Source organism: Balaenoptera musculus, chromosome 1 (genome assembly GCF_009873245.2).
Source record: "Balaenoptera musculus isolate JJ_BM4_2016_0621 chromosome 1, mBalMus1.pri.v3, whole genome shotgun sequence".
NCBI lineage: Eukaryota > Metazoa > Chordata > Mammalia > Artiodactyla > Balaenopteridae > Balaenoptera > Balaenoptera musculus.
Window position 1 is genome coordinate 31,884,904 of NC_045785.1, and position 24,460 is coordinate 31,909,363.

The following is a 24,460-nucleotide window of genomic DNA, read 5'->3' on the forward strand; positions in this document are numbered from 1 at the left end:
AGCATTATCTACCTGCCTTTGGAGAGAAAGGAAATCACACTTGGTGTGACCTGTCTGTCAGCGGAGGTTTGGGTATCTCCAGCTTTACAGCAGTCAAGATAAGATGAGTAGACCCTCACCACCCCTGCCTGCACTGCCTTGTGCTGACCCTTGGCCTGCCTTGGTTTTTTCCTTCTTCCTTAAACAAGGCTACTCCAATAGGAACTACTGGGGTCCAAGGAAGTAAAACGAATGCCCTAGAACAGGGTTTCTCAACTTGAGCACTCCTGATATTTTGGGCTGGATGATTCTTTGTTGTGGGCAGCTGTCCGGTGCATTGTAGGATGTTGAGTAGCAGCACCCCTGATCTTTGCCCACTAGATGCCAGTAGCAACCTTTCCCCAGTGTGACAGCCAAAAATGCCTCTAGACATTGCCAGATGTCCCCTGGAAAGAAAAATTTTCCCTCAGTTGAGAACCATTGCCCTAGATAGGAGAAAATTGCCACCTGTATGTGGGAAATTTAGGACTCAGTTGGAAAAGGTGCTCGTTAAGATAAATATTGACGTGGCAAGCTACCTTCTGGTAATCTGATTATGACTGTGTAGTTAGCAACACCCTTAGGCTGGGCCCTGGATTCTTTATTTTTGCTGGTGCTGATCTGTGTTTGGTTTAAAAATCTCAGTCACTTTTCCTGGCAGCTGCGGTTTCTTTTGCGTAGAGTGGTTGATGCGGGTGTTCAGCTGATGGAGCATTTCTATGGAGAAGAGGAACTTCCTTTGTGGAAATACTTGAGGGAGCTTCCTTGCTCTGTGCCTTTAAGGGGAGACTACAGTCTGTTCTCAGCCCAGGAGCTCACAGTTCGCTGCTGATATTTATAACCCTTATGTGACCATCCCCCTCTGCACCTCCCTCCCCCCCCACAAGAATTCCAATGCTCTGTAATAATCCTCTCCACCCACACCGTAGCAGCTGGGTGGGGAGAAGGTGAAGGAGCCTTTAATACCCTTAAGTTTGCTTCATGTTGAACTTTTTCCAGCCCCATTTTAAAGTTTTGCCATTAATATTTTAAATATCAGCACCACAAGCAAAATCCCAAGATTGTTGCCATTACATCATCTTGAAGGAGCCTCACGCCTCAGTGAAGGTAGTAAAATCAAATGGAAGGGCGTCAAGAAAGTGTTGATGGATTTCACAAAAATCCGTCTGGAAATTTTGATAGCAAAGGGAAGATTTTAAAGCAAAAGCGAATATATCCTCAACCAGAAGGAAGGAGTGAGGAGTTTCTCTTTGAGTTTACTGAAATTCTTCACATGTAGTGTCAGCATGTATCATTTGCAACCAAGATTGATCGTCATGTGAAACATGTGTGTCCAGAAAAACTAGAATTTATCCTGTGCAGAACTTGTGTTTATTGTTGAGTTTTGATTAGTGGACATGATTGAGATAAGCACAGACTTGCAGAACGGGGCTGTTTCTCGCTGTATCTAGAATGCATGTTAAGTGGTCTCAGCCTTAGCCTAGTCCTGGGCACTTTGCAGCTAGCTGGCTGGCACACGAGCTATAAGTGGTGATTCTCTAGGAAGTACGATGAGTTGCTTTTAAGGGCATTTTGTTGTTAGAGGTGGTTGGTTTACCAGGAATAAAATCAGTCCCACAGGGAGTCAGGTCAGGTCAGGTCACTGCACCAAAGCATTACTGCACCAAAAGGCTGTCTCCTGCCAGACAGACTCTTCCCAAGTCTCAGCTGTCCTGGTTGGAAAAACCTAGCTATGGGGAGAATGTACTCCCTCCCCACCTTCCTTATTACTTTGCCAGTGCCACTACCGAGTGCTTTTCAAATACCAGTCTCTGTTAGTGACTGTGGAAGATTAATGGGATAACACTTACCCCCTGGGCCTTCACAAGCTATTTTCCTACCACCAGTACTGTGATTTGAAATGTGGACCTTTCAGAACTTTGGCCACCCAGGGATGAGAATAAGTGCTGCAAGGTGGTGGTCCGTGGATCACTTTTTGGGGGTTAGGAGGAAGGGGCTCTGTATTCCTTTCAGTCCATCCTTATTGAGCACTTGCTCTGGGCCAGTCCTTGTGGTGAGAGCTGGGGTCTCAGATAGTCTCTAGTTAACAGTGCAGTAGGAGAAACAGGCACAAAGAATTGCAGTGGTGGTGATATAGTGGTAAGAACAGTAAGAGAGACCTAAGTCTAAATTATCTCCGATCCTAACCCCCCCGTAAATCAGACATTTAAAATCCCAGTTGCAGGTAAGAAAACTGAGATTTGAAGATGTTAAAGTAACTTGTTCAAGCACAGAGCAAATAAATGTTAGAGCCGGGATTGGAAAGATCTGTTTGGCACCAAAACTCGTGCTTGACCAGTGGCCCTCAATGGGGGTGGGAGGAGCAGTTTTGGTCCTTGGAGGACATTTGACAATGTCTAGAGACCTTTTTTACTGTCACAACTGGGGAGGTTGCTACTGGCATCTAGTGGGTGCTGCTAAATTTCCTATAATACACAGGATAGCCCCTTACAATAAAGGGTTATTCAGCCCACTTCTAGAAATGTAGGGGGTTTTGATATTTTGCCCTTTTCAGATTCCATAACAAGTAAGAGTTAACTGATGAAATAGTCCCATTGCCTGGGGAAGCTTCATGGTTTTCCTCCCTTTTTCCAAAATTTAGTTAAGAAACAGTGTTGGTTCTGAGAACGACTTGTACAGATCCGTTGGATCAAGTCAGGATCTTGGGGAACTAATTTGAGTCAGTGGCTAAAGAATTCTCTCCATGCTCCACCAGTCCCCACCCCACCCTGCCTGCCACAAGGTTCCTGCTGTGGAAATCAATCAGCTGTGTATCTCAAGCTGCTTCCTGTAGGGTGTGTTGTGGAATGGCATCAGCCCTGCACCAGCTGGGAGTACTGACCTCAGTGTGATTTTATCAGACTCTGTCTCTTTTGAGCCTTGCCATTTGGAACAAAAGATCCTCTGTTAGGAATGCAGAGAACTAGTGTGATTGGACAGCTAGCGTGTACGCACATGGTTCCCACGGAAAAAACAGACATAAATTATGCTGTAGCCTTCTAAAACTTGGGCCTCCAAGGTGGTTTTCCCTTAGCATCTGTCTGTATTCACCCTTCTTTCTGTGAGTGCTTATCCTTCCCCCAGATCAATGCAGGAGCCATCCGATCTGATGGATTAAGTGGTGGCATCCTGCAAAACTGGTCTGTATCTGTGCCTCCACTCTTTTGCTTCTCCAGTCTTAGAAACCACATTTTTGATCCCTACTGTCTATCCAGTCTTGTTTCCTATATAGACCATCCACTCCATCCACTTATCCCAAACACTCCTTATTCATTTTACCTATTTGATTTCTACTCATACCTGATCTCCTCAAAACCTTCTTGATCGCTTCCCCCCCCAGGGTAGCTCACTACTTCTCCCGTTCTCTTAAATCACTTAATATGTGTAACTCATTTGGCCTTCATCATATACTGCCTAATTTTGGCATTTAATGATTATATTCATTGTCCCATCCCTCATCTTAATATATCCATTTTTGTGTCTCTCAAAGTAGTTAGCATATGGGTATATGCATAGTTGGAGATTAGTGAATATTTGACTGATTGAGTGAATGCTCTTTATTTCTCATGTGCCACGTGAGCTGTAGGATTCAAAATGCTGACTGTTCTGCAACACTTGAGGTAAATCCTTGTGTGTCCTGAGAAATTCTAATCCTAGCCTGGATTCCTCACCTCTACATCTTGCCTCTGGGCTCCCTTCCTTCTCTACTAGTTAGCATATGTTAAAGGAACACAGTTTCATTTCAGTATTAGCCTGAACAAAGTAAAACTAAGGAATTTACTACTTTAGATGCACCTGAAGAAAGCCAGGTTCTGAAATACTGTCTTGTAGTTACCCATTACATTAGAGTCATTGTCATTTACTCAACCAGTTGACACCAAGAAGAATCTTCATACTTCATTCAGCTTGGTGTAGTGAGAAAAATTGAATATGAGGTTGAGTCAGAAATATTCAACTTTGAATTCTAGCTCTATCATTTACTAGCTGAGTGACCTTGGGGGAAATTACTTAACCTCTCTGTATAGTTATTTCAACTATAAAATGTGAACAGTGGTAAATCCTACCTTTAGGGTTTTTATGAGAATTAAATGAAGTGATGTAGATGAAAACCCTAGGCAGATATTAAGTGCTCAATAAATGATAATATTCTTTTAAGAAGTTTATCCAGACACACAAATTATAATATTATGAAATCTTTTTAATAAGAAAAGTTATTCCCTTGGTGCCTACAGCTTGATCATTCCCCAGAAGATTTGATCTAAGACCCAGCACCAGATTACATTAGTTCTTTTTCTTCTTGAAAAAATGGAAATGATGAAGATAAAGTAAATTAGTTTGATGACAGCAATGAAACAGGTGGATGGACAAAGAGCCTTCCTGAGCAGTTTTTCTGGGGAACAAATGAAGAGTTCGTTTCCAGCCCTATACCAGCAATACATAGGCAGGTTTAGGTCATGACTCCTTAACACAGCTTTAAATATACTGTATGTACACATACACACATATACATGGTTATTAATTAATTTATTCATTCATTGATATCAGAATCCCACAGCCAGCAAGTTTCTCTGAGACCATTTTGACCTTGGCTTATGTGCTCTACAAATCAGTATTATTTTCAAATCATTAACCAGAATTAACCAGAAGCCATTACCAGCTCAGTGACTTCCCCAGACACTCAGTTACCTAGCAGATCAGCTTTAATGATCTCAGGGTCCTTGGCCTAATTAGCTTATAGCATAGACCATGTTACCTTCCTCTGTTGCCATACAATGGCAACTACCAAGTCAGCATCTTTGAGAGAGACACCTCTTAATATTAATCAATCTTTAATTAAAACATTAAGACGTGAGGGGAAAAAATATCAGCTTAATTTCAGAGGAAGCAGCTTAAAAACACAGATATAATTAATCTCTCTGCCAAGCACATATACCAGATCAAGATGTTTTACAGAAAAGCTTTCAGCAAATATATGTTTCTAGTATTTGGTTACGTGTATTTGTGAGCAAGGGAAGAAGATGATAAGAATTCAAAGAAATTGAACCTGTCTTAGGTCTTCTCCAGCTTGAATTCATTGCATCCATTCAAGTAAACCATTTAATATCTCTCTCATCTTGCAGTTCACTCCCAGAGGAAGAGCTCTGATTTGGGTCTAATTCTTTAAATTCAAACCTAACTTGTTTGTTTGTGATCAGTGATAAGAATTGCTTTAGTAACAAAATGAAAGAGTTTTAAAAAATCTCTTGACTCTGTATTACTTATTTTACCTCCTTTTCTAATATTGGAGAGAGGACCCCTACAGCAAGATTCCTTAGAGATTCAGCCCAGGGATCTGTTTCATAGAAATAGCTAAGCACCTTTGTGAAGTTGCTACTTTGTGAAAGTTGTGAAGTCATGCCATCCTAGAATTGGAAAGGCTACTCTTGGTGTTAAGTGAAAGCCCACATGGTCACTTTCTCAAGGATGTCTCCCCTGAACTTCCAGACCACATCAGGGCCCTTGACAGATGCTCTCATAGCACTGTTTGCTTTTCCTTCAGAGTACTTATTGCAATTGAATTAAAATGAATATCTGTCTCCTCTACTAGAACGTAGGCTCCTGATCATGTCTTGCTCATCACTCTCTCCCTTAGTGTCTGGCATAGTTTAGGGCACATAGTAGATCCCAATAAATATTTGTTGAACAAATGAAAAGAATCAGGGCTACACCTTGTGGAATTACTTGCCTTAAGAGGACGGGAAGAGGAGCCCAAAGACACAAAAGAAGGACTGGCTAGAAAGGTACCATCAGTATAGCACAGTGTCATGGAAGCCAAAAGAAGAGTCGCAATAAGGGAGGACCAATACTTACTTTCTCACCACTGCTTATCCTTAATCCCCTACAGTCTGACCCAGCCCCCATCACTGCACTGAAACCATTCTTTCGGAAGTACTCACTGACGCCCTAGTTGCCAAGGCTAGTGGCCTTGTCTAACTCATTGTCTTCCTCATTCCTTGTGCACCATTTAACATCATATCTTCTTTCTTAAAACCCTCCTGTCCATTTACTTTCCTGACCTTGTGCTCTCTCCATTTTCTTCTCTGGCTGCTCGTCTGCTTTCTGTTTTGGTTTGTCTTTCTACCTCCCCAACATGTGGTGCCTGAAATCCCGTCATCTGCCCTCTTCTCCCCTCTCTCCACACTCAGCCCCAGGATGTCCAACCCCTCACTGTTCTACAAGAGAAGGTTTCCACGTATCTATCTCTGCCCTGAACTTCAGTCTTTCTGGACACCTCCACATGGGTAGCCTTTGAGTCCCTCACACTCAGTATGCTCCACATGGAATGTGCTGTCTCCTTCAGTATTTTCTTCCTCTCTGCTGCTGTTTTATAGTACTACTGTGCCCTCAGTCATCCAAGAGTAATATGACAGCCTTATTTTAAATTTATTTTTCCCCCTAACCTCTACCTTCTATCAGATCAGTTGTAAAGTCCAAATCGTCTGCCTCTGCAATTTCTTTACCGCCCCCTTCCTCAGTTTCACGAGTCCGGGCTTTTGTTACCTGTTACCTAAACTGTGTAACCCTCCTAGCTGATTGTTCCACCTTCCATCTTCCCCAACTACGCTCTGTTCTATACATATTGATACCAGGGCAGTATCAGCAGACCTAGGCTCAAATCTTAAGAGCTTAGGTGTTTAATAGCTGTGTTTCTTTGGAAAAGTAAGTTTAGCACCCCAAGCGTCATTTGTAAATTAAGGATTTGGATTTTTTTAATGCAATAATATATATTAAACGGCAGTTGAATGAGCAGCCAGGCTCAAATTCTTAGGAAACTTTCCACACACCACTCAATAACTCGCATGACCCCCTGGTAAGTTAAATAAGTAAGTCTTGGTGTAGTCATGGTGTTCTGAATAAAGCAAAAGTTCATGCTTGGCATTCAAGGGCCTTCGTGAACTGGCCTTGAGCTACTTAACATTCTGATCTTTCATTTTTCCCTTGCATATATCCTATAACTTAAACCATGATAACCTTGAATTTGCTTCTTTAGGGTCCCTACCTCTTTAGGTTTCCTGCCTCTAGTTCTTCACTTAGAAATCCTTTCTTTACTGTCTCTGTATATCCAGATCCTAATGAGTAAATGTGATTCCCTCCGTAATCCCCTGCTTTCCTTCCTCCCACTCTTCTGTTAGGCCTTTTCTCACTTACAAAGCCCTCTGCTTTTGTCATCACTACTGTCTTGGGGAGTGGCTAAAGAGGGATTAATACACTGTCTTTTGGAAAGTCTACAAGCAGGAAAGGGCTTACAGAGGTCATGAGAGTTCCTGAAGAGTGTGTGGAAAGTTTTCTCATGAGTTCAAAAATACACGAGAACTCAAATAGCATCAAAATCCTTAGTGTCCCATTTAAAGCAAGCTTCACATCATGCTGCATTGCTTAATGAGCCACTCTGTAGCCATCTTTATGTAATAAAAGGATGGTAGTGACTGATGCCCAACAGGTTCAGACGAATACTGTGGAATTTCCGCTTGCCACTAAATAAACGCTTGTAAAGTCTAGAGATCCTAAGATGAAAGGCATTTTGTAAATTTTAAATGTGCAAGATCCAACCAGTCTTCTGTCCCCTCCTCTAGTCAGCACTAATCCTCCGAGAGAGAGGTGGATGAAAAGGCAATATAGAATCTGAGGAAGTGTGGATCTAGGGTCTCCAGATTTTCCTAGGAGGCTGGTGGTTTAAAAGTCTGGAGCAGACAAAGGCAAAGTGCCAAGTCCAAAACTTGGAAAGGGAGCTGTGTTAGGGTGTGAGGAGACTCCACCTTGCTGTTTTAATTAGGAGATAGCAGGAAGGGCCAGGATTGTTCTTTCTTCCAAGTTCACCAAAGGAAAATCTGACACCAATTCTGTTCTTAGGAATTTTGAAATGAGTAGAGAATTCTTTGAACTCTGTAATCAACTAATTGGAAACTAATTTGAAATTTGGCATCAGCACAGATATTTGTGTTATAGGAATGGGGGAAGCATCCAAAGGGGTGCTCCCTGTACTTCTCTTTTTAAAAGTTTACACACAGCATGTGAAATGAACAGATGCTTTTTTTTGTTGGAGCTGTCAGGGTAACAAGAAGTTGAAAGCTGTATCAGGTATTTATTTCAGTCACTGAGATGGCTATTGGCAGAGTTCCACATACCAAAACTAAGGAGAAACTCATGAACAGATTAAAAAAAAATATAAGACATGAAGGAAAGAGACTTTGTGCCTCCTTTCCTTCTAAACACAAACTGATGATTTTACACAAGGAGCGAAGTACTTTTTGCAGGGGAGGGGGGATAATTGGCCAACTTTATGTAATCCTTTCCACAAGGCTGTGTTTGAATTTTGGGCTGTGTTTGAATTTTGGGGAGATTTATCTGTAATGGTCTCCTAATACACTAGTCAGAGAGTGTGACTTAAGCTGATAAGTAATTTGAATCTGAACTTCGTAGTTGCTAAAATGCTCCACTTATTTATTTGTATTATAATATGGAGCATTGGCGAGAGTGGTGAGAATAAGGTAGATAGGTGTGGGGAGGGATTAAGAAAAGACTGAATTGACTGGCACCTGCCTTGGTGAGGAAACAGGAAAGGAATTTCTGGCCATGAAGTTTGTGATTCCACATCAATATCATTCTTCATAATAGAATAACCACCCACCCTTAGTCCAGAGCCAGAATTCCTCAGATTCTTCCAACCAGAGGGCCCCTGGCACACTAAACAGTCTGTTATGATATCTCAACACATAAGTGAGTGTATTTGGCCAGGGAGATTTGCTAGTGAAATTGATCTTGCCTTCCCTGGGTTTTTCCAGTTGTACTTAATAATTAAAGGAAAATTAAAACCCAGATTCCCTGAAACATAAAGTATCAGATCTGTAAGCTTATCAAGCCTTCCAGTCACATTGTGTTAGAGTTTGAAGGGACCTTAAAATTCATCTTGAACAAACTGTTAGAGGAATTGTAAATCTCGTTCCCCAAATCTCTGCCAAGTGATTGCTTGAATTTCTGCTCAGACACCTCCAGGGTCAGAAAAGTCATCCCTTTAGGGGACACCCTATTCTTTGAATAGCTGTGAGAAAGCTCTTTGTTGGTTTGACATCTGCCCTTGGATCTTAGTGTGCCAGCTTCAGTAGACATCCAGAACAAGCCTCCTTCCTCCCACTTCCCAGCCCTTTAGATACTTCATCATATTGCTTGGAACCTTCTCTAGGTCAAGCATTCTTGGTTCTTTCTGCTGTTTGTTCCTCAGAGGACAGTTTTCTAGTGTCTTGCAGTATAGGACCAGGAGGACTCAGGATTCTGGGGCAGCTCCTTTAACAGTTTTAGAACTAAAGAATATTCAAGTTAGAAAGGCTGTCAAGACACAATCTAGTCTGCACATCCTCCCTTTCAGTTACAGATAGAGTCTTCTGGATTTGAGTGGGCAGAAATTGATCAGCTTCAAAGTGAGAAATGAAGTGTAAGACATTTTGCCAGTCTTTTGGTTGCTTAATTCTGATCACAGGCTTCAGCTGACACTTCATTTTTGCCAAGGACCTCTCTGGCTCAAGTAAGCCTAAGGCTCAGCTTATCATTGCCAGATCTCCATACACCAACTATTGGCTTCACTTACTGTCTGTGTAAAGGACAGAAATAACTTTTCCATAAGTTTTACTACCTGTATTGACCACTTGGTCAATTCAGTAATTTTAATAGACTTTTTTTCCTTCATAAAATCAGAAAATGACCATCACAAAGGGAGCAGCATATTACATCCCTTCAGATATGCAGCTGCCTCTGGTGGACAGTTTCGTGGGTTGCCCTTTGTACTTTAACAGTCACCAGGTGACTAGATGGCTTTTCTTTTCTTTTTATAAATTTATTTATTTATTTTTGGCGGCTTTGGGTCTTCGTTGCTGTGCACAGACTTTCTCCAGTTGCGGAGAGCAGGGACTACTCTTCGTTGCGGTGTGTGGGCTTCTCATTGCAGTGTCTTCTCTTGTTGTGGAGCACGGGCTCTAGGCGGATGGGCATCAGTAGTTGTGGCTCGCGGGGTTGTGGCTTGCGGGCTCTAGAGCGCAGGCTCAGTAGTTGTGGCGCACGGGCTTAGTTGCTCCGCGGCATGTGGGATCTTTCCGGATGAGGGCTCGAACCCGTGTCCCCTGCATTGGCGGGCAGATTCTTAACTACTGCGCCACCAGGGAAGTGCTAGATGTCGTTTCTAAAAGCCAGAAAGCTGTGGACGGGATTGTGGGCCACTTTTCTCTAGTATTTTCCATCTTGAGACTTGAAATACCCATGCTTTTCAGCTGGCCCCAAGGAGCTCAGGTTTCCTTGGATGTGCCCAGCAATAAAGGAGCCCAGGTATTTGGGCGTGGGGCACTGCTGCCAGCATCTCCACCGTCGCGCAGCCCCCCAATTCCCTAGTCCTCAACACCATTCACATCTGTGGGCAAAGAAATCCTGGTGGGGGAATGGAACAAGACCTGACGTACGTGAGGCGCCGAAGAGAGAAGGTGCTGGAGTTTATCCAATAACTTGGTCCGAATTTAAGTGCCAGGTTTAAGGCTGGAGTGTTCTTGGGCCCGGCAGAGGCGCGCTAAAGGTGACATTGGAGGGACTAGGGACACCCCTTTGGTGGCCGAGCCGAATCCGGGAGCGATGCGGGCGGCATCGCTACCCTGCCGGCAGATGGGGCCCAGAGTGGCCCTCGCCAGAGCCGGCTGGCTGGGGGGCGGCGGGAGCGCCCCTTCTGGGTTCGCTCGCCCTTGGGCTAGGAGCCCGGCGGGTTGGTACGCGGCAGGGGCGGCGGGGGCGGCGGGGGCAGCGGGGGCCCGGCCCGCGGCAGGAGGGCGGGGCTTTCCTTTGTCAAGGGATTTGCGCGGCGCGGCCGAGATTCACGCGGGTGTCGCTCCCCGCCCCTCGCCCTCTCGGGGGGCGGGGCTCTCCCTCCGGCCCGGCGGGGCGCGGTGGGCGTGGGCCTGTGAGCCGAGCGGCCGGCGCCGGGCTCCCTCGCCAGGAGCCGCGCAGAAGCCCCTCCTTCGGTGCCTCGGCTTCCAATCGCCTCCGCCGCCCCCTCCTTCCCGCTCGGGCAGCTCCCCGCCGCGGCTCCGCCCCTGCCCTCCTCCCCTAGCTGTCCGCGTCGCGCTCCCCGGCGTCCAGCGGGGCTGCCCGGGCGGGGCGGCGCGGGGAAGGGGAGGAGAGCCGCCCGCCAGCCGAGCACTTCCAGCGAGCGGCGGGCGAGCGGGCCGCGCGGCGCGAGGGAGGAGGGCTCGCCCCCGCTCGGGCCGAGCGGAGCCTTTTGTTCCCAGCCAGAAGTTTGCATGCCGGGACCGTGACAGCTGCGGGCGGGGAGGACGGCGGGGCCGGCGGCGGCGGAGAATAGAGGCGGCTGCTTGACATGCAGCCCGCGGCGCGGCGGCTGCGGGCCGGGGACGGGAGGCGGCGCCCACAGCACGCGGGACTCATCTGCCGGAGGGACAAACTAACTTCCTGAGCGCGGGACCGGAGGCCGGCGCGGCCGGGAGCCACCTGCCAGCCTGCGGTGAGGCAACCCTGGCCCTCGGGGCGCGCGGCACGGCGCGGGGGAGCAGCGCTGAGCGAGCCCTTCCGAGTGACCCTCGGCCGCCGCTGCAGCCTGCCGGCCTCTGAAAGGCCCGGCGCCGGGCTCCACTCGCCTTGTTTGGCGGCCACGGCGCAGGGCTGTTCTGGGAGCCACAACAATGCCATGATGTTTTGGAGACAGGAAGCCCCAAGCTGGCCGCGAATGAAGGACTTCCTGTGTTTAAAGTTGCAGGAATATCCGCCGACCAGCCCAGTTCAAATGCAAACACCCGAACTAGGGAGGACGAATGGCTAATTCAGACCAGCTGGACTCTCCAGGGCTGGAACTGAGGATAAAATGAAAGGAATTCCTAGGAGCTTGGGCCATACTTGAAGACCAGAGGGGCTGTGCCATTGTTATTAAAGGACACAATCGATATAAATCCTCTGCTTCCAACTCTGCTTGGGTGAGAAGTGAGTGGAACTAGATATTGAATAAGACTTGTCAATATCAGATGATTTTTAACTGACTGAATTGGAAAGAGCAGTGCTCTTAAAAAAACAAAAAAGCCATAGAAGGAATTATTTTGTTTGTTGAATACATTATATCATTTATCTGCCTGCAACTATGAGGCTGCTAACCGGTGAGGAAAAAGCTGTTCTTCTTAGAGCGTCTCTCAGAATGGTTTCAAAGTGGGACTTCCAGGCCTTTCTGGAGGGAAGTTCCAATTGGTGGTTTGAGGTTACGAACATGTAAAAGGATTTTTAACTTATGCAGAATGCATTTTGGGGGAACCCGTGAGAAACTTTTTAAAGGTTGATGGTTCATCTTGTTTGAAAAATATGGGTAAGCCACTCAGCAGGCCAGACTGTTTAAGGCAGAACCCCATCTGCCTTGGGAAAGGAGAGGAAGAGGATGGCTATATAGAGGATTGCTATGTTCCGCAGCGATCTATATATGATACAATGAGGATAAATGAACAAATTGACCAGGGGTCAAAGCTTAATCAGACTTCAAAAAGCACCATGGAAAAGATAGAAGGAAGTAGTATATCCAGCAATGGTACATTAGGAGCAGCAGCTAATGTTTTTGAATCCAGAGCACCAGAAGGCAAAAAGTTGGATGAGAGAATAATATTTGATGCACTAAAGCTAAGCAGTGATGTGCAGAAGTCAGCACCTGTGCCACCCAGAAGGCGGCCAAATGCAGAACGCAAAGACAATGTTAACAGGAGATCATGGAAGTCCTTCATGCCACCGAATTTCCCAGAATTTGCAGAAAGGATGGAAGCTTCTCTCAGTGAGGTGTCCGAAGCTGGTGCTTCAAATCCTTGCTTGCAAGAGAAGAAGGAATCCAGTTCTGCATTAACAGAAAGTTCTGGTCATTTGGACCACAGGGAACCTCAGTCAGAGTCTGTAACTCTGGAACATGTGTCCAAATCCATAGGTATTCCAGAAGGGCAGGATGTGAAAAACTTAGATGGAGATTGCCAGGACTTCAGATTTCAGCAGCACAGTGAGATCTCTCCACGTGAATTCCAGCCTCTAGAGTCAGAAGCTGCAGCAGCAAGTGGTAACACAGATGTAACGCAGGAACACATATTCTCAAGTGCAACCTGGCCCAGAGCCATGAAAAGTTTGGCTAAGGGAGGCTTTGGCGAGAAGCAGCACCCCCTTCAGGACACAGGTTGCACTGTAGAAATGCCACCTCTCTCCCCTTGCCTGAGTGAAGAGCTGTTGGATTCAGAGTTGCATATTCTCATAACCCCCAGCCTGAGAGAGAAAACAGAGTCTGAGCTAAAGTTTGAGGAGGATGAGCGATGGATCATGATGGAGGCTGAGGAGGAGTGGGAGGAAGAGAAACTGTCAGAGAGAGGAAAGACTTTTCTAATGGCAGATGAGGAAAAGAACAGCCTGGCAGATGTTTTCAAAGAAAGAGAGCAAGCAAACACTGTAGCAGTGGTGGAGGAAGGAGCCGACTGCTCAGCTGCTGTCTTGGGGACTTTTGACCCCCTAGCTCTTGGTCAGATCTGTTGCTCTGATGACCCACAGCCAGCTAAGAACCTTTTGGCGTCTGTTCTCAAGGATGCATCTCTTGATTACAGTTGTGTTCTAACAGGTGAGAGTGCTGTAGGAGAACTGAGAAACAGAACTGCTCAGGGGCTAGAGGGTCTTGTTTCAGATTTAGAATGCACTGTTGGTCCTGCCAGTTCAGAGCAGCTCTCTGACACAGATTCAGTGCAGATGTTTCTTGAACTTGAAAAGGAGTGTTTATGTGAAGAAGGAGTAACTCCTTTAGTTGAGCTGGAGACTCAAGCCTCTTCTGAAGGGCTGGCCCCATCCCAGGATGCAGAAAGTTCACTTGTAATTAGTCATTTTCCAGGGGCTGCCTTAGAAAAGGAGCATGTAGGCCTTTTAAATGTAAGAGCAAAGGACTGTGATCCTGGGTTGGATTGTGACTATTTTAATGCCCTGGATCCTTCTCAGGTGCCTAATACTTTGCAACTTACTGCCTACTCTGATACCGTGAGGGACGCTTCCACTGTTAGTGAGGAGGAGGGTGAAAAAGTGCCTTTTAGCCCCGAGACTGCAGGGGAATTTAACTTTAGACACCTGGCTGATCTGGAGTCACCAGGAAAGCCAGACCCAGGAGGATTGTCCAACTCTGATCACAGGGCTTCTCATGAAGAAAATGTATCAAGCTTTGAAGCCAAGCTGGCCAAAGAAAATGGCAGTTTGTCCCAGCTGGACTGTAGTGAAGTTGAGGGGGATGCCGAGGAGTGTGTGGAGAGAGTCCCTCTCAGTTCTGCTGTTAGCTGTGAACTAATAGATGTTACCTCAGGATCTGAAGTAGAGGCGTTACCATATGATTCACATTTACTAACAGATGAGATTCATTGGGAAGGTGAGAAAGGAGCTATTAATCAAGGAAATAACAGTCTGACTTCCTTGGGAGATGTGGACCTTTGTGAATTGTTGTCCGTGGAAGGAGCTTGTGATGAGGATGGTGAAGCACAGGCACTGGGTTATGATGCCAGGCTGGAGGACCGAGCCCCAGCACATCTTCCTAGAGACCTCCCAGAGTGGGTCTCCCAGGATCTCCAGAGGAAGTCCCCAGAGTCGGAGATCCTGAGTCTGCACCTGCAGGTTGGAGGACTGGGACATAGCAGAGATGGAGTGGAAGCTGTGAATGACATAAAGCCCAAGCTGAATGTGGCCTCATTGGAGGGAGGGGAAACAGAAATGAGAGATTCAGATGCATTGCTAAATATCCTTCTGGAGGAACAAGTTACCAAGGCTAGTAATACGGAACCAATTTTGGAGGAATGGATACCCATCCCACAAAAGCCTGACCCAACTGCTGCAGTGCCCACTGTAGAAGAAGATGCCCTAGATGCTGCAGTGCCTGCCCCAGAGGGAACTGCTGTAGCAGCTCTTACAGTGCCCTTCCCAGAGGAGGATGTACCTGTTTTTCCAGTGGCCACCATGGAGGCACATGTCCCAGCTGCTGCAGTGTCAGCCACAGAGAGGGCTGCTGCCCCAGCTGCTGCAGTGCCTCCTCCTGAGGGGACTGCTCCACCTGCTCCAGTGGCCATCACAGAGGAGGATGTACTAGCTGTTGCAGAATCCTCCCTGGAGGGGACTGCCCCAGCTGCTGCAGTGTCCACCCGAGAGGAGGCTGTAGCCCCCACTACTGCAGTGCCCACCCCAGAGGAGCCTGTAGCCCCCACTACTGCAGTGCCCACCCCAGAGGAGCCTGCCGCACCTGCTGCTGCAGTGCCCACCCCAGAGGAGCCTGCTGCCCCAGCTACTGCAGTGCCCACCACAGGGGAACTTGCAGCTCCCACTACTGTGGTGCCCACCCCAGAGGAGCCTGCCGCCCCAGCTGCTGCAGTGCCCACTCGAGAGGAGCCTGCATCTCCCACTACTGTGGTGCCCACTCCAGAGGAGCCTGCAGCCCCAGCTGCTGCAGTGCCCACCCCAGGGGAGCCTGCAGCCCCAGCTGCTGCAGTGCCCACCCCACGGGAGCCTGCCGCCGCAGCTGCTGCAGTGCCCACCCCAGGGGAGCCTGCCGCCGCAGCTGCTGCAGTGCCCACCCCAGGGGAGCCTGCCGCCGCAGCTGCTGCAGTGCCCACCCCAGGGGAGCCTGCAGCCCCAGCTGCTGCAGTGCCCACCGCAGAGGAGCCTGCAGCCCCAGCTGCTGCAGTGCCCACCCCAGGGGAGCCTGCAGCCCCAGCTGCTGCAGTGCCTACCCGAGGGGAGCCTGCAGCCCCAGCTGCTGCAGTGCCCACCCCAGGGGAGTTTGCAGCCATAGCTGCTGCAGTGGCCACCCCAGAGGAGCCTGCCGCCCCAGCTGCTGCAGTGCCCACCCCAGGGGAGTTTGCAGCCCCAGCTGCTGCAGTGCCCACCCCAGGGGAGTTTGCAGCCCTAGCTGCTGCAGTGGCCACCCCAGAGGAGCTTGCCGCCCCAGCTGCTGCAGTGCCCACCCCAGAGGAGCCTGCCATCCCAGCTGCTGCAGTGCCCACCCCAGGGGAGTTTGCAGCCCCAGCTGCTGCAGTGTCCACCCCAGAGGAGCCTGCCACCCCAGCTGCTGCAGTGCCCACCCCAGGGGAGCCTGCAGCCCCAGCTGCTGCAGTGCCCACCCCAGGGGAGCCTGCAGCCCCAGCTGCTGCAGTGCCCACCCCAGGGGAGCCTGCAGCCCCAGCTGCTGCAGTGCCCACCCCAGGGGAGCCTGCAGCCCCAGCTGCTGCAGTGCCCACCCCAGGGGAGCCTGCAGCCGCAGCTGCTGCAGTGCCCACCCCAGGGGAGCCTGCAGCCCCAGCTGCTGCAGTGCCCACCCCACGGGAGCCTGCCGCCCCAGCTGCTGCAGTGCCCACCCCAGGGGAGGCTGTCGCCCCAGCTGCTGCAGTGCCCACCCCAGGGGAGTTTGCAGCCGCAGCTGCTGCAGTGCCCACCCCAGGGGAGCCTGCAGCCCCAGCTGCTGCAGTGCCCACCCCAGGGGAGCCTGCAGCCCCAGCTCCTGCAGTGCCCACCCCAGGGGAGCCTGCTGCCGCAGCTGCTGCAGTGCCCACCCCAGGGGAGCCTGCAGCCCCAGCTGCTGCAGTGCCCACCCCACGGGAGCCTGCCACCCCAGCTGCTGCAGTGCCCACCCCAGGGGAGGCTGACGCCCCAGCTGCTGCAGTGCCCACCCCAGGGGAGTTTGCAGCCCCAGCTGCTGCAGTGCCCACCCCAGGGGAGCCTGCCGCCCCAGCTGCTGCAGTGCCCACCCCAGGGGAGCCTGCAGCCCCAGCTGCTGCAGTGCCCACCCCAGGGGAGCCTGTCGCCCCAGCTGCTGCAGTGCCCACCCCAGGGGAGCCTGTCGCCCCAGCTGCTGCAGTGCCCACCCCAGGGGAGCCTGTCGCCCCAGCTGCTGCAGTGCCCACCCCAGGGGAGCCTGCCGCCCCAGCTGCTGCAGTGCCCACCCCAGGGGAGTTTGCAGCCCTAGCTGCTGCAGTGTCCACCCCAGAGGAGCCTGCCGCCCCAGCTGCTGCAGTGCCCACCCCAGGGGAGCCTGCTGCCCCCACTGCTGCAGTGCCCACCCCAGGGGAGCCTGCCGCCCCGGCTGCTGCAGTGCCTGCTGTGGAGGAAGTGTTCCCTGCTGGCGTACCCTTCCAGGGAGATACTGCCCATACTGACTCAGTGCCTGTCTTAGAAGAAGGAAGTCCTGTTCTAGAGGAGGCTTCCCCTGCTGGAATGTGGATCAAGGAGGACCTTGATTCCCCAGCATTTGGAATGAAAGAGGTGACTGGCACAGTGCTGCATGGGAAAGTGCCTCTGGCTGCAGTTGATGGATTAAATTCAAATGAGGTAATTGTTGCTCATATTGTTGGGGAAGGATCTGGAGAGTAAAGTGAGATTTGCAAGTTCTCTGACTTGGTGGTGATTAGAAAGGGCACAGATTGTTCTTTCTTTGGTTCTCTTTGGGGTGTCTGGGCTTTTCTGGTCTTTTTTGGTCTTTTTATTGAGTTTATGGGGAAAATGTGTTTTTTATCTGCTGAAAAACTTTATAATTCAGACTCTCTCATTGTTTTTAATTCGTACATAAGCAAAACCCAAAGAAAACAGGGATGTAAACAGTTTTTGGCTTACATTTTGAAAAAGATTATTAACAGGAAAGGGTGATTCTGCTTTTGAATTTTACAATAAGCATGTTCTTCCCTAAATCAAGAGGCTGCTTATTCATCGGTGATGTCAGCAGTCAGGTAGAAGCTAGAATGTGGACTTTGGAGTGAGACCTGGAGTACTTTTTAACCACTCTGAGACAGTTAAATGTCCTGAGGCTCCAGTTTCTTCATTTGTTAAGGCAGAAGAACCCTGTGAGGGTTGTGAGGATAAAATGAGATAATCCATTCAATGCATCAAACATAGAAGATTTCAATTACTATCAATATGCTCCCCCCTTTCCCTTATTTATTTATTTATTTATTTATTTATTTATGGCTGCCGTTGGGTCTTTGTTGCTGCTCACGGGCTTTCTCTAGTTGCAGCGAGCGGGGGCTACTCTTCATTGTGGTGGCTTCTCTTGTTGTGGAGCACGGGCTCTAGGCGCACGGGCTTCAGTAGTTGTGGCACATGGGGTCAGTAGTTGTGGTTCGCGGGCTCTAGAGCGCAGGCTCAGTAGCTGTGGTGCAGCGGCTTAGTTGCTCCACGGCATGTGGGATCTTCCCGGACCAGGGCTTATGTCTCCTGCCTTGCCAGGCGGATTCTTAACCACTGAGCCACCAGGGAAGCACCCCCACCCCCTTTCCCTTTCAAATAGATATGTTGGTTAGTTGGAAGAATTCACCAAGGCGGGTTGGGGGAAAGCCATATATAGATGTGTGAATAACAGTTTTTTAATACAAATGTGTGTTTTTAAAAGCCTAATAAGGCACAGTAATATTTATGAAAAAGAGGCATTTTAGTCCTCTTGTCAAACTTTGTATCCTGAAGCAGTCACTTTTCCTTTCCTGGACCTCTTGTTTCTTAATCCATAAAATAAGAATTGGGCTGATGTCCTCCTGGGTCTCTCTTAGCTCCAGGATTTTGAGACTCCTGATGTTAGAAAACAGAATGTGTTGTGAACCCTTTTCCCAGGTTTCCTATCCTTGAGCATTCTTAGTCAAAGGATTTTGAGAGTGGCAGCTTTCTACAGTTCACTGTCCTGTCGTCATTTGGTCGCTGGTAAGGAGTGAAGGAGTTAGAAGTTTAGTCAAATACAGTCAGGGGTTACTGAGTGAGGAGGTGGTTTTGATTTTACACCATCCCCGGGACCCAAAACAGTGCCTTCTTCGTAGTATGCCTTCCCTGTTGCGAGTGGATGAATATTAATCTCCTGAATATCCATGGATGCTGCAAGAAAGATGGGTTCACCCCATTGCAGAACCTTTCAGGGCAGCCTTAGCTAGAGGACCAATTAAACATGCAGCTGCCAGCAATGAAAAATCATCTTGATTGTAGGCTATAAGCCGTCAACTGTGCCACAGATCCTCCTGCTTAGCTGAGTGGTGGTAGTGTCACCTGGGCTTCACCAATTATTTTGTAATTAGGCATCCCATCAAATTAGAATGCATCACCTTTCAGGTTGAGGGATTTGATTCAGTTTTCTGAGTTTTACTGAATTTGGGATTGACACTAAGATCCCAGCAACCAATCCAAAGTCACCAGCATTCTTGATTATACACAGTATTTCTAGTATAAAGCCTACAGCATTAATCAATGAAATATAGGGATTACATTATAAAGAGCCAGTCAAATCTGCATAAAGGAAGAATATTCAGAGAAACTCTTAATATCAGTCTCTGGGATCTCTGTTTCCCCATCTACAAAATGAGTAGGTGGGGCTAGGTAATCTCTAAGGATCCTTCCAGCTACAGGAGGTTGTCATTTTATGAAATATTGCCTGATATAAATGACAGGAGAAGGAAATAGTAGCCCAGCTGCAAAATCTGTGATTTAAAATGAACTGCTTTAGATCCTCTGCACGTGTATGTACAAATGTACACATGTATACATGGTTAAAATAGATATAAGCTTTCCAATAGCAGTCACAAGAAGGTTTGATTGAGGAAACAAAAGGCCAGAACTTGCTTGCTATTTCTGTAGTGGGATCCTAGGCCCACTAAGAACAATATGTGGTTATTTAAGCGCTCTCCTCATGTATAGACTTCCTTAAGTCTTATTTCCAGTCATTGGTTCAATGGAAGAAAAAAACGTTTTGTATAAAACAGTGGTTCTATAAAATTAAAATTTGCCAAGAAAGTCTTTTTAAGCAAAAATTGGGGAGCCCCGCAACTTCAGTTCAGTGTTTGAATACTCAGCTGATCAGCAGAACTTTTATGGATTTGTTTGCTTTCTCTAACACCATTTCTATGCAAGGGTTCATTCATTTACTGGGTAAATATTTATTGTGTAGCTACTCTGAGCCCGGCACTAGGGCTTCTGCAGTGAATAGCATCGGCATGGTCCCTGCCCTTGTGGAACTTATACTGTAGTAGGGGAGGCAGACATTAAGCAAAAATGACAAAAATACATGCTTACAAATGTGGCAAATGCTTTGAATAAAAAATAAAGGTTATGATGAGAAACAATAGGGGTATTTAACTTCAATTGTGGTGTCAGGGAAGGAATTTTAAAACTAAAACCTGAAGGATAAGTTACTTAGTTACTTAGAGAGTCAGAGGGAAGAGCATTCCAGACAAAGGAAATGGTAACTGGGAAGAGCTTGGCATGTTAGAACTAAAAGAAAGCCAAGTGGCTTGACCACAGTGAGCAAGGGTTCCGGAAGAGTGCCTTGCAGTAAACCTGCAGAGTTAGGAAGGGGCCAGATGATGCAGGGGCTGAGAAAGAAGTCCTCAAAAGGATTTCTACCTTAAGAGCCGTAAGAAGCTATTGAAAGATTTTAAGTAGGGGAGTGAAATGATTTCATTTACCTTTTTTAAAAGATGACTCTCAGCTTAAAGATAGAGAAAACTGGTTCACACTGACAGTAAACATTCTCAACATTATCCGGGGTTTATAAATCTCAGATTTCTTTTGTCTTATATTTGTTAGTTCATATTATGATCATTGACGTGGAATACAGAAAACACAGAATGGTTTGCAACTTACAAAAAAAAATCACACTGGCTGCTGTGTTTAGAGTGAATTGCAGGGGATCAAGGACAGAGTAAAGAAGCCTGCTAGATTACTGCAATTGTTCAGGTGGCTTGGACTAGAGAGATGTCAGTGGATTTGAAGACAATTGGATGGATCTAAGATACAGTTTGGAGGCAGAATCAATAAGACCTGATAATGGCTTTCATATTGGGAGGGAGTGAGGGGGAGTTATCAAGGATGGCTTCTAGTTCTGGTTTGCACAACTGAGTGGATGGGTGTTGGAGGGTGGAGGGAACAAAAAGTACTCATTAAACCGAGAAGGCATCTTGAGACCAATAAAGGAGGCAGGTAGCTCCATGTAATCAATGGATCAGTTTATTGTAGGGTAACTTACAGTCAGGGTGGGATCAGACAGACCACAACTCGAAGCATTTGCAGCTGCACTCTGCACCACCCAGGGGGCCACTGGGACAATTCTACAGTTAACCTAGGGTCTGGGGTTTATGGGGTGGGGGCAGCAGGTGCTTGGAAACAGGACGTGCATTCCTAAGTCAAGATTTATGAATGGGTACTAGTCTCATGGGCGCCAGGAATATTTGTCAGCGAAGGTTTTCATCATTGTTTGGGGACTAACAAAACATAGGGGCTACTGGGTCCTGATGATTATTAAACAATATCTGTTATCTACAAAGCCCGTGACAACAGAGAAGTGATTTACTGTACGGTACAGTCCTGGGTTGGGTCTGCAAAAGGACAGGAGAAGCTCTAAGGGCCCAAAATGGCGTCACTTATGCTCACAGCCATACAGTGGGGGCAGTAGTAAATTGCTTAGGGAAGAACAGATTTGGGGGAGAGGAAATTAGCAGGTTCTATTTTGGAATGGTTAAGTTCAAGATGCCTGTGATTCATTTGTATGGCAATATTAAGCAAGTAGTTGGATATCCAGATTTGAAATTCAGAAGATATATATAAATTTTAGAGTGATGAGCATTTATCATGGTGAATATTTACAGCCATAGGAATGGATAGAATTGCCTAGAGGAGAGTGTGGAATGAGAAGAGGGCTCAGGACTGACATGCTACTCTTATCCCTACCCCCAAAGGCTAACATTTGGAGATCTAGAAGAGGAAGAGGGCAAAGGACATCAAAAAAGGATCAGTCAGGATGCAAACTGGGAGACTGTGGTGTTACCAAAGATAAAAGCATTTGAAGAAGTTCTTCGGGAAGTTTTCTGTTTTCTATCCCTGTTGCATCTTACAGCCTTGCAGTAATTTTTACTAGTGTTCTGCTCTGGGAAATGTCTGCCAGCACTGGTTAGTTAATAACATGGCACAGTCCCATTGAAATAGTAAGGAGTAGGAATTTAATGTATCTTAAAAGCACTGGTTTTGTACAACAACTTTACTTGGGAGTTGAGAGAAAGGAGCAAGTGTTTTCAAATTTACTTTCTTTAACATTTCTGTTCACTGGTGTTCAATATAAGTATTTAAACAGTACTTAGTATCTAGAGGCACTTTCATATATTTTTAAACTTCTGAGGAAAAAAATGAGACAAATACCCATTCCCTGTCAACTTAATCCATAGAGTGGACATGGGAAATGAAGTAACCTCTAATGCTTCTATGTGAAATGTTCACGAACAAAGTAAATCCAAATTTTAAGAAAAGAATTCGCTCTGTTATATGAAAGAGATTGTTAAGCTATTTAAATTTTATTTTTGCTTTTCTGTGTCATTTACATCGATAGCCAGTAGAGCTTCTTGCCAGAAGAGGAGGTATTCTCTGTGTTGCCCAATACATTAGGCCCTAGCCACACGTGGCTGTTGACCCGATGAAATGTGGCTAGTGTGCTTGAGGAACTGAATTTCTAGTTAAAGAGCCACAGGTAGCTGTTGGCTACCATATTGGCACAACAGAGAAAAAATTAAATGTCAGTCATAGCATGAGACAGGATTTAATTACTGAGTAAAAGGGGGCTCTTCGGTGTGGACTTGACATCTTCTCTCTGTACCTTAGGCATTTCTGCTTTCTTTGCCTTTCCAGCCTCTGCCCCACAGCCATTTTGTTGCACTCAAGCAGCTTAAGCCATAGGAGTTGTTTTTCCCCCCTCTGCTCTGATTTTTCTGCAGTGAAAACATCTTTAACACAAAATAGAATCATAGCACTTGCGTTCTCTGGGAACCATGCTGTCGGAGTAACAGTCATTTTTAGCTGAACTGCCTTGTAGTGTTGCCTAACAAAATATGGTGTAATCGGATTATAGTGTAAAATGAAGCCCACTGGTGAGTACCTGTATAACCTTCCTTTTTCAGTGTTCTCTGGAGCCTTTCCTCCCTGGTGACTCACTTGTTCAGCCACAGACCACTCTTGCTAGAATCAGTTTCCTAATCCTAGTGTGATCTGTGGTCTCACATAGGCCAAAATTAGTCTTACCCAAACTTATAATTTTCTTTTACATTTATTTTTGTCCTCTTCGATTTTCTGTCATTCTTTGGCTTTAATTGGCTCACCTGTCTCACTGAAACTGAAGGAACTTTTTATGGAAGAGAAAAGAATGGAAATAGATCTAGACTAGTGGAAATATGGCTCATTTTATCCTCTGATAATTGAGAGAAATCTGATCTTAGGGACAAATATTTATCTCATTCTTTTCCTTAATACCATTAGAGTGGCAAAAGTACTGTTCTCTTGTGACTCTTTGTTTCCTTTTAGAAAGTTCCAAGTAGTAATGGACCTTGACTGCATTAGAAAGAAACATTCACATTGCTTGTTAGACTTGTTCATATTGTTTTAAAATTCCATTGTTTCATGGTGAACATGGATATATAGTATCATTGTTTTAAAAATATTTTATGTATACCTGCATCTTACTCAGAGTAGGTGTCTGAAGTTGTTAAGGACATCTCCCAGTATTACTGGCCCATTCCCCTTTGTAATCAGAGGAATACTATTTCAAGATTATTGGCCATGTGTGGTCTCTGGCCTTGGAACAGAATGGAATTAAATAGCCACAGGGGGATTAAGCTATGAGGTTGGTGTTCTTCACACTATTAATATGTTTTGGCTAATTGAGTTATTAGTCCAAGTCAGAGAAGAGCATTGCATGTATCAGTGGTCAATTAAAGCTATTCCCCAAGGTATTTTTAATCTTAAATACTAGTCAGTCTTCCCTTTTAGGACTGATATGCATCACACTTTCATGATATCTTGAGGCTGGTGCTGCTTTTATTCTCTATAGCTTTTTGCATTAAAAATTAAGAAGATTAAAAAACAAAAACAAACCATGAGTCATTGGGTTAAATGCCTAAGTAGTGCTGTAACTCTCTGTAATTACTTGTCCGTAAGAGAATGTATGTATTGAAATATGAAACCACATGTTTCCTTGATACTTTCCCGTACAAATGGCTTGTTTTCTCTTGTTATTCCTGGCCCTCCCTTGTTAAATCATAAATCTCCCAAGAATAACCAGTCACTGTGTGGTGTAGAGGATCTCATTGCCTTTAGATTAAATCTTCTTTGGCTTACAATTATCTAGATGTTTCAGAAAGAACAGGTGGATCCTCTTCAGATGAAACTACAGCAGGTGAATGGACTCGGCCAGGGCTTGATCCAGAGTGCCGGAAAAAACTGTGATGTGCAGGGTTTGGAACATGACATGGAAGAGATCAACGCTCGGTGGAACACATTGAATAAAAAGGTGAGTGTACTGGGAATGGAGGGCAGAGAAAAGAGACACTGCAATCTCTGGTTTCCC

At 46.7% G+C, this 24,460-nt stretch overlaps 2 protein-coding genes across 25 annotated transcripts in view; both read left to right on the plus strand.

Moving 5' to 3' along the window:
- Positions 1-24,460, plus strand: part of MACF1 (microtubule actin crosslinking factor 1) — a 342,706-nt gene that overhangs the window by 264,247 nt on the left and 53,999 nt on the right. For all 24 annotated transcript variants that reach the window (XM_036835427.1, XM_036835461.1, XM_036835471.1 and 21 more), the window contains one exon: positions 24,242-24,403. In XM_036835427.1, coding sequence (XP_036691322.1) covers positions 24,242-24,403 — 162 coding nt within the window. The remainder of the gene's footprint in view (positions 1-24,241; positions 24,404-24,460) is intronic.
- Positions 12,410-17,478, plus strand: KIAA0754 (KIAA0754 ortholog). Its single transcript, XM_036835647.1, has one exon. It carries the CDS (start codon positions 12,433-12,435, stop codon positions 17,476-17,478), a length of 5,046 nt encoding a protein of 1,681 aa, XP_036691542.1. The 5' UTR covers positions 12,410-12,432.

What these genes read in the sequence shown, in the direction of transcription:
- KIAA0754 (XM_036835647.1), top strand. Translation starts at nt 12,433, where the DNA reads ATGGGTAAGCCACTCAGCAGGCCAGACTGTTTAAGGCAGAACCCCATC.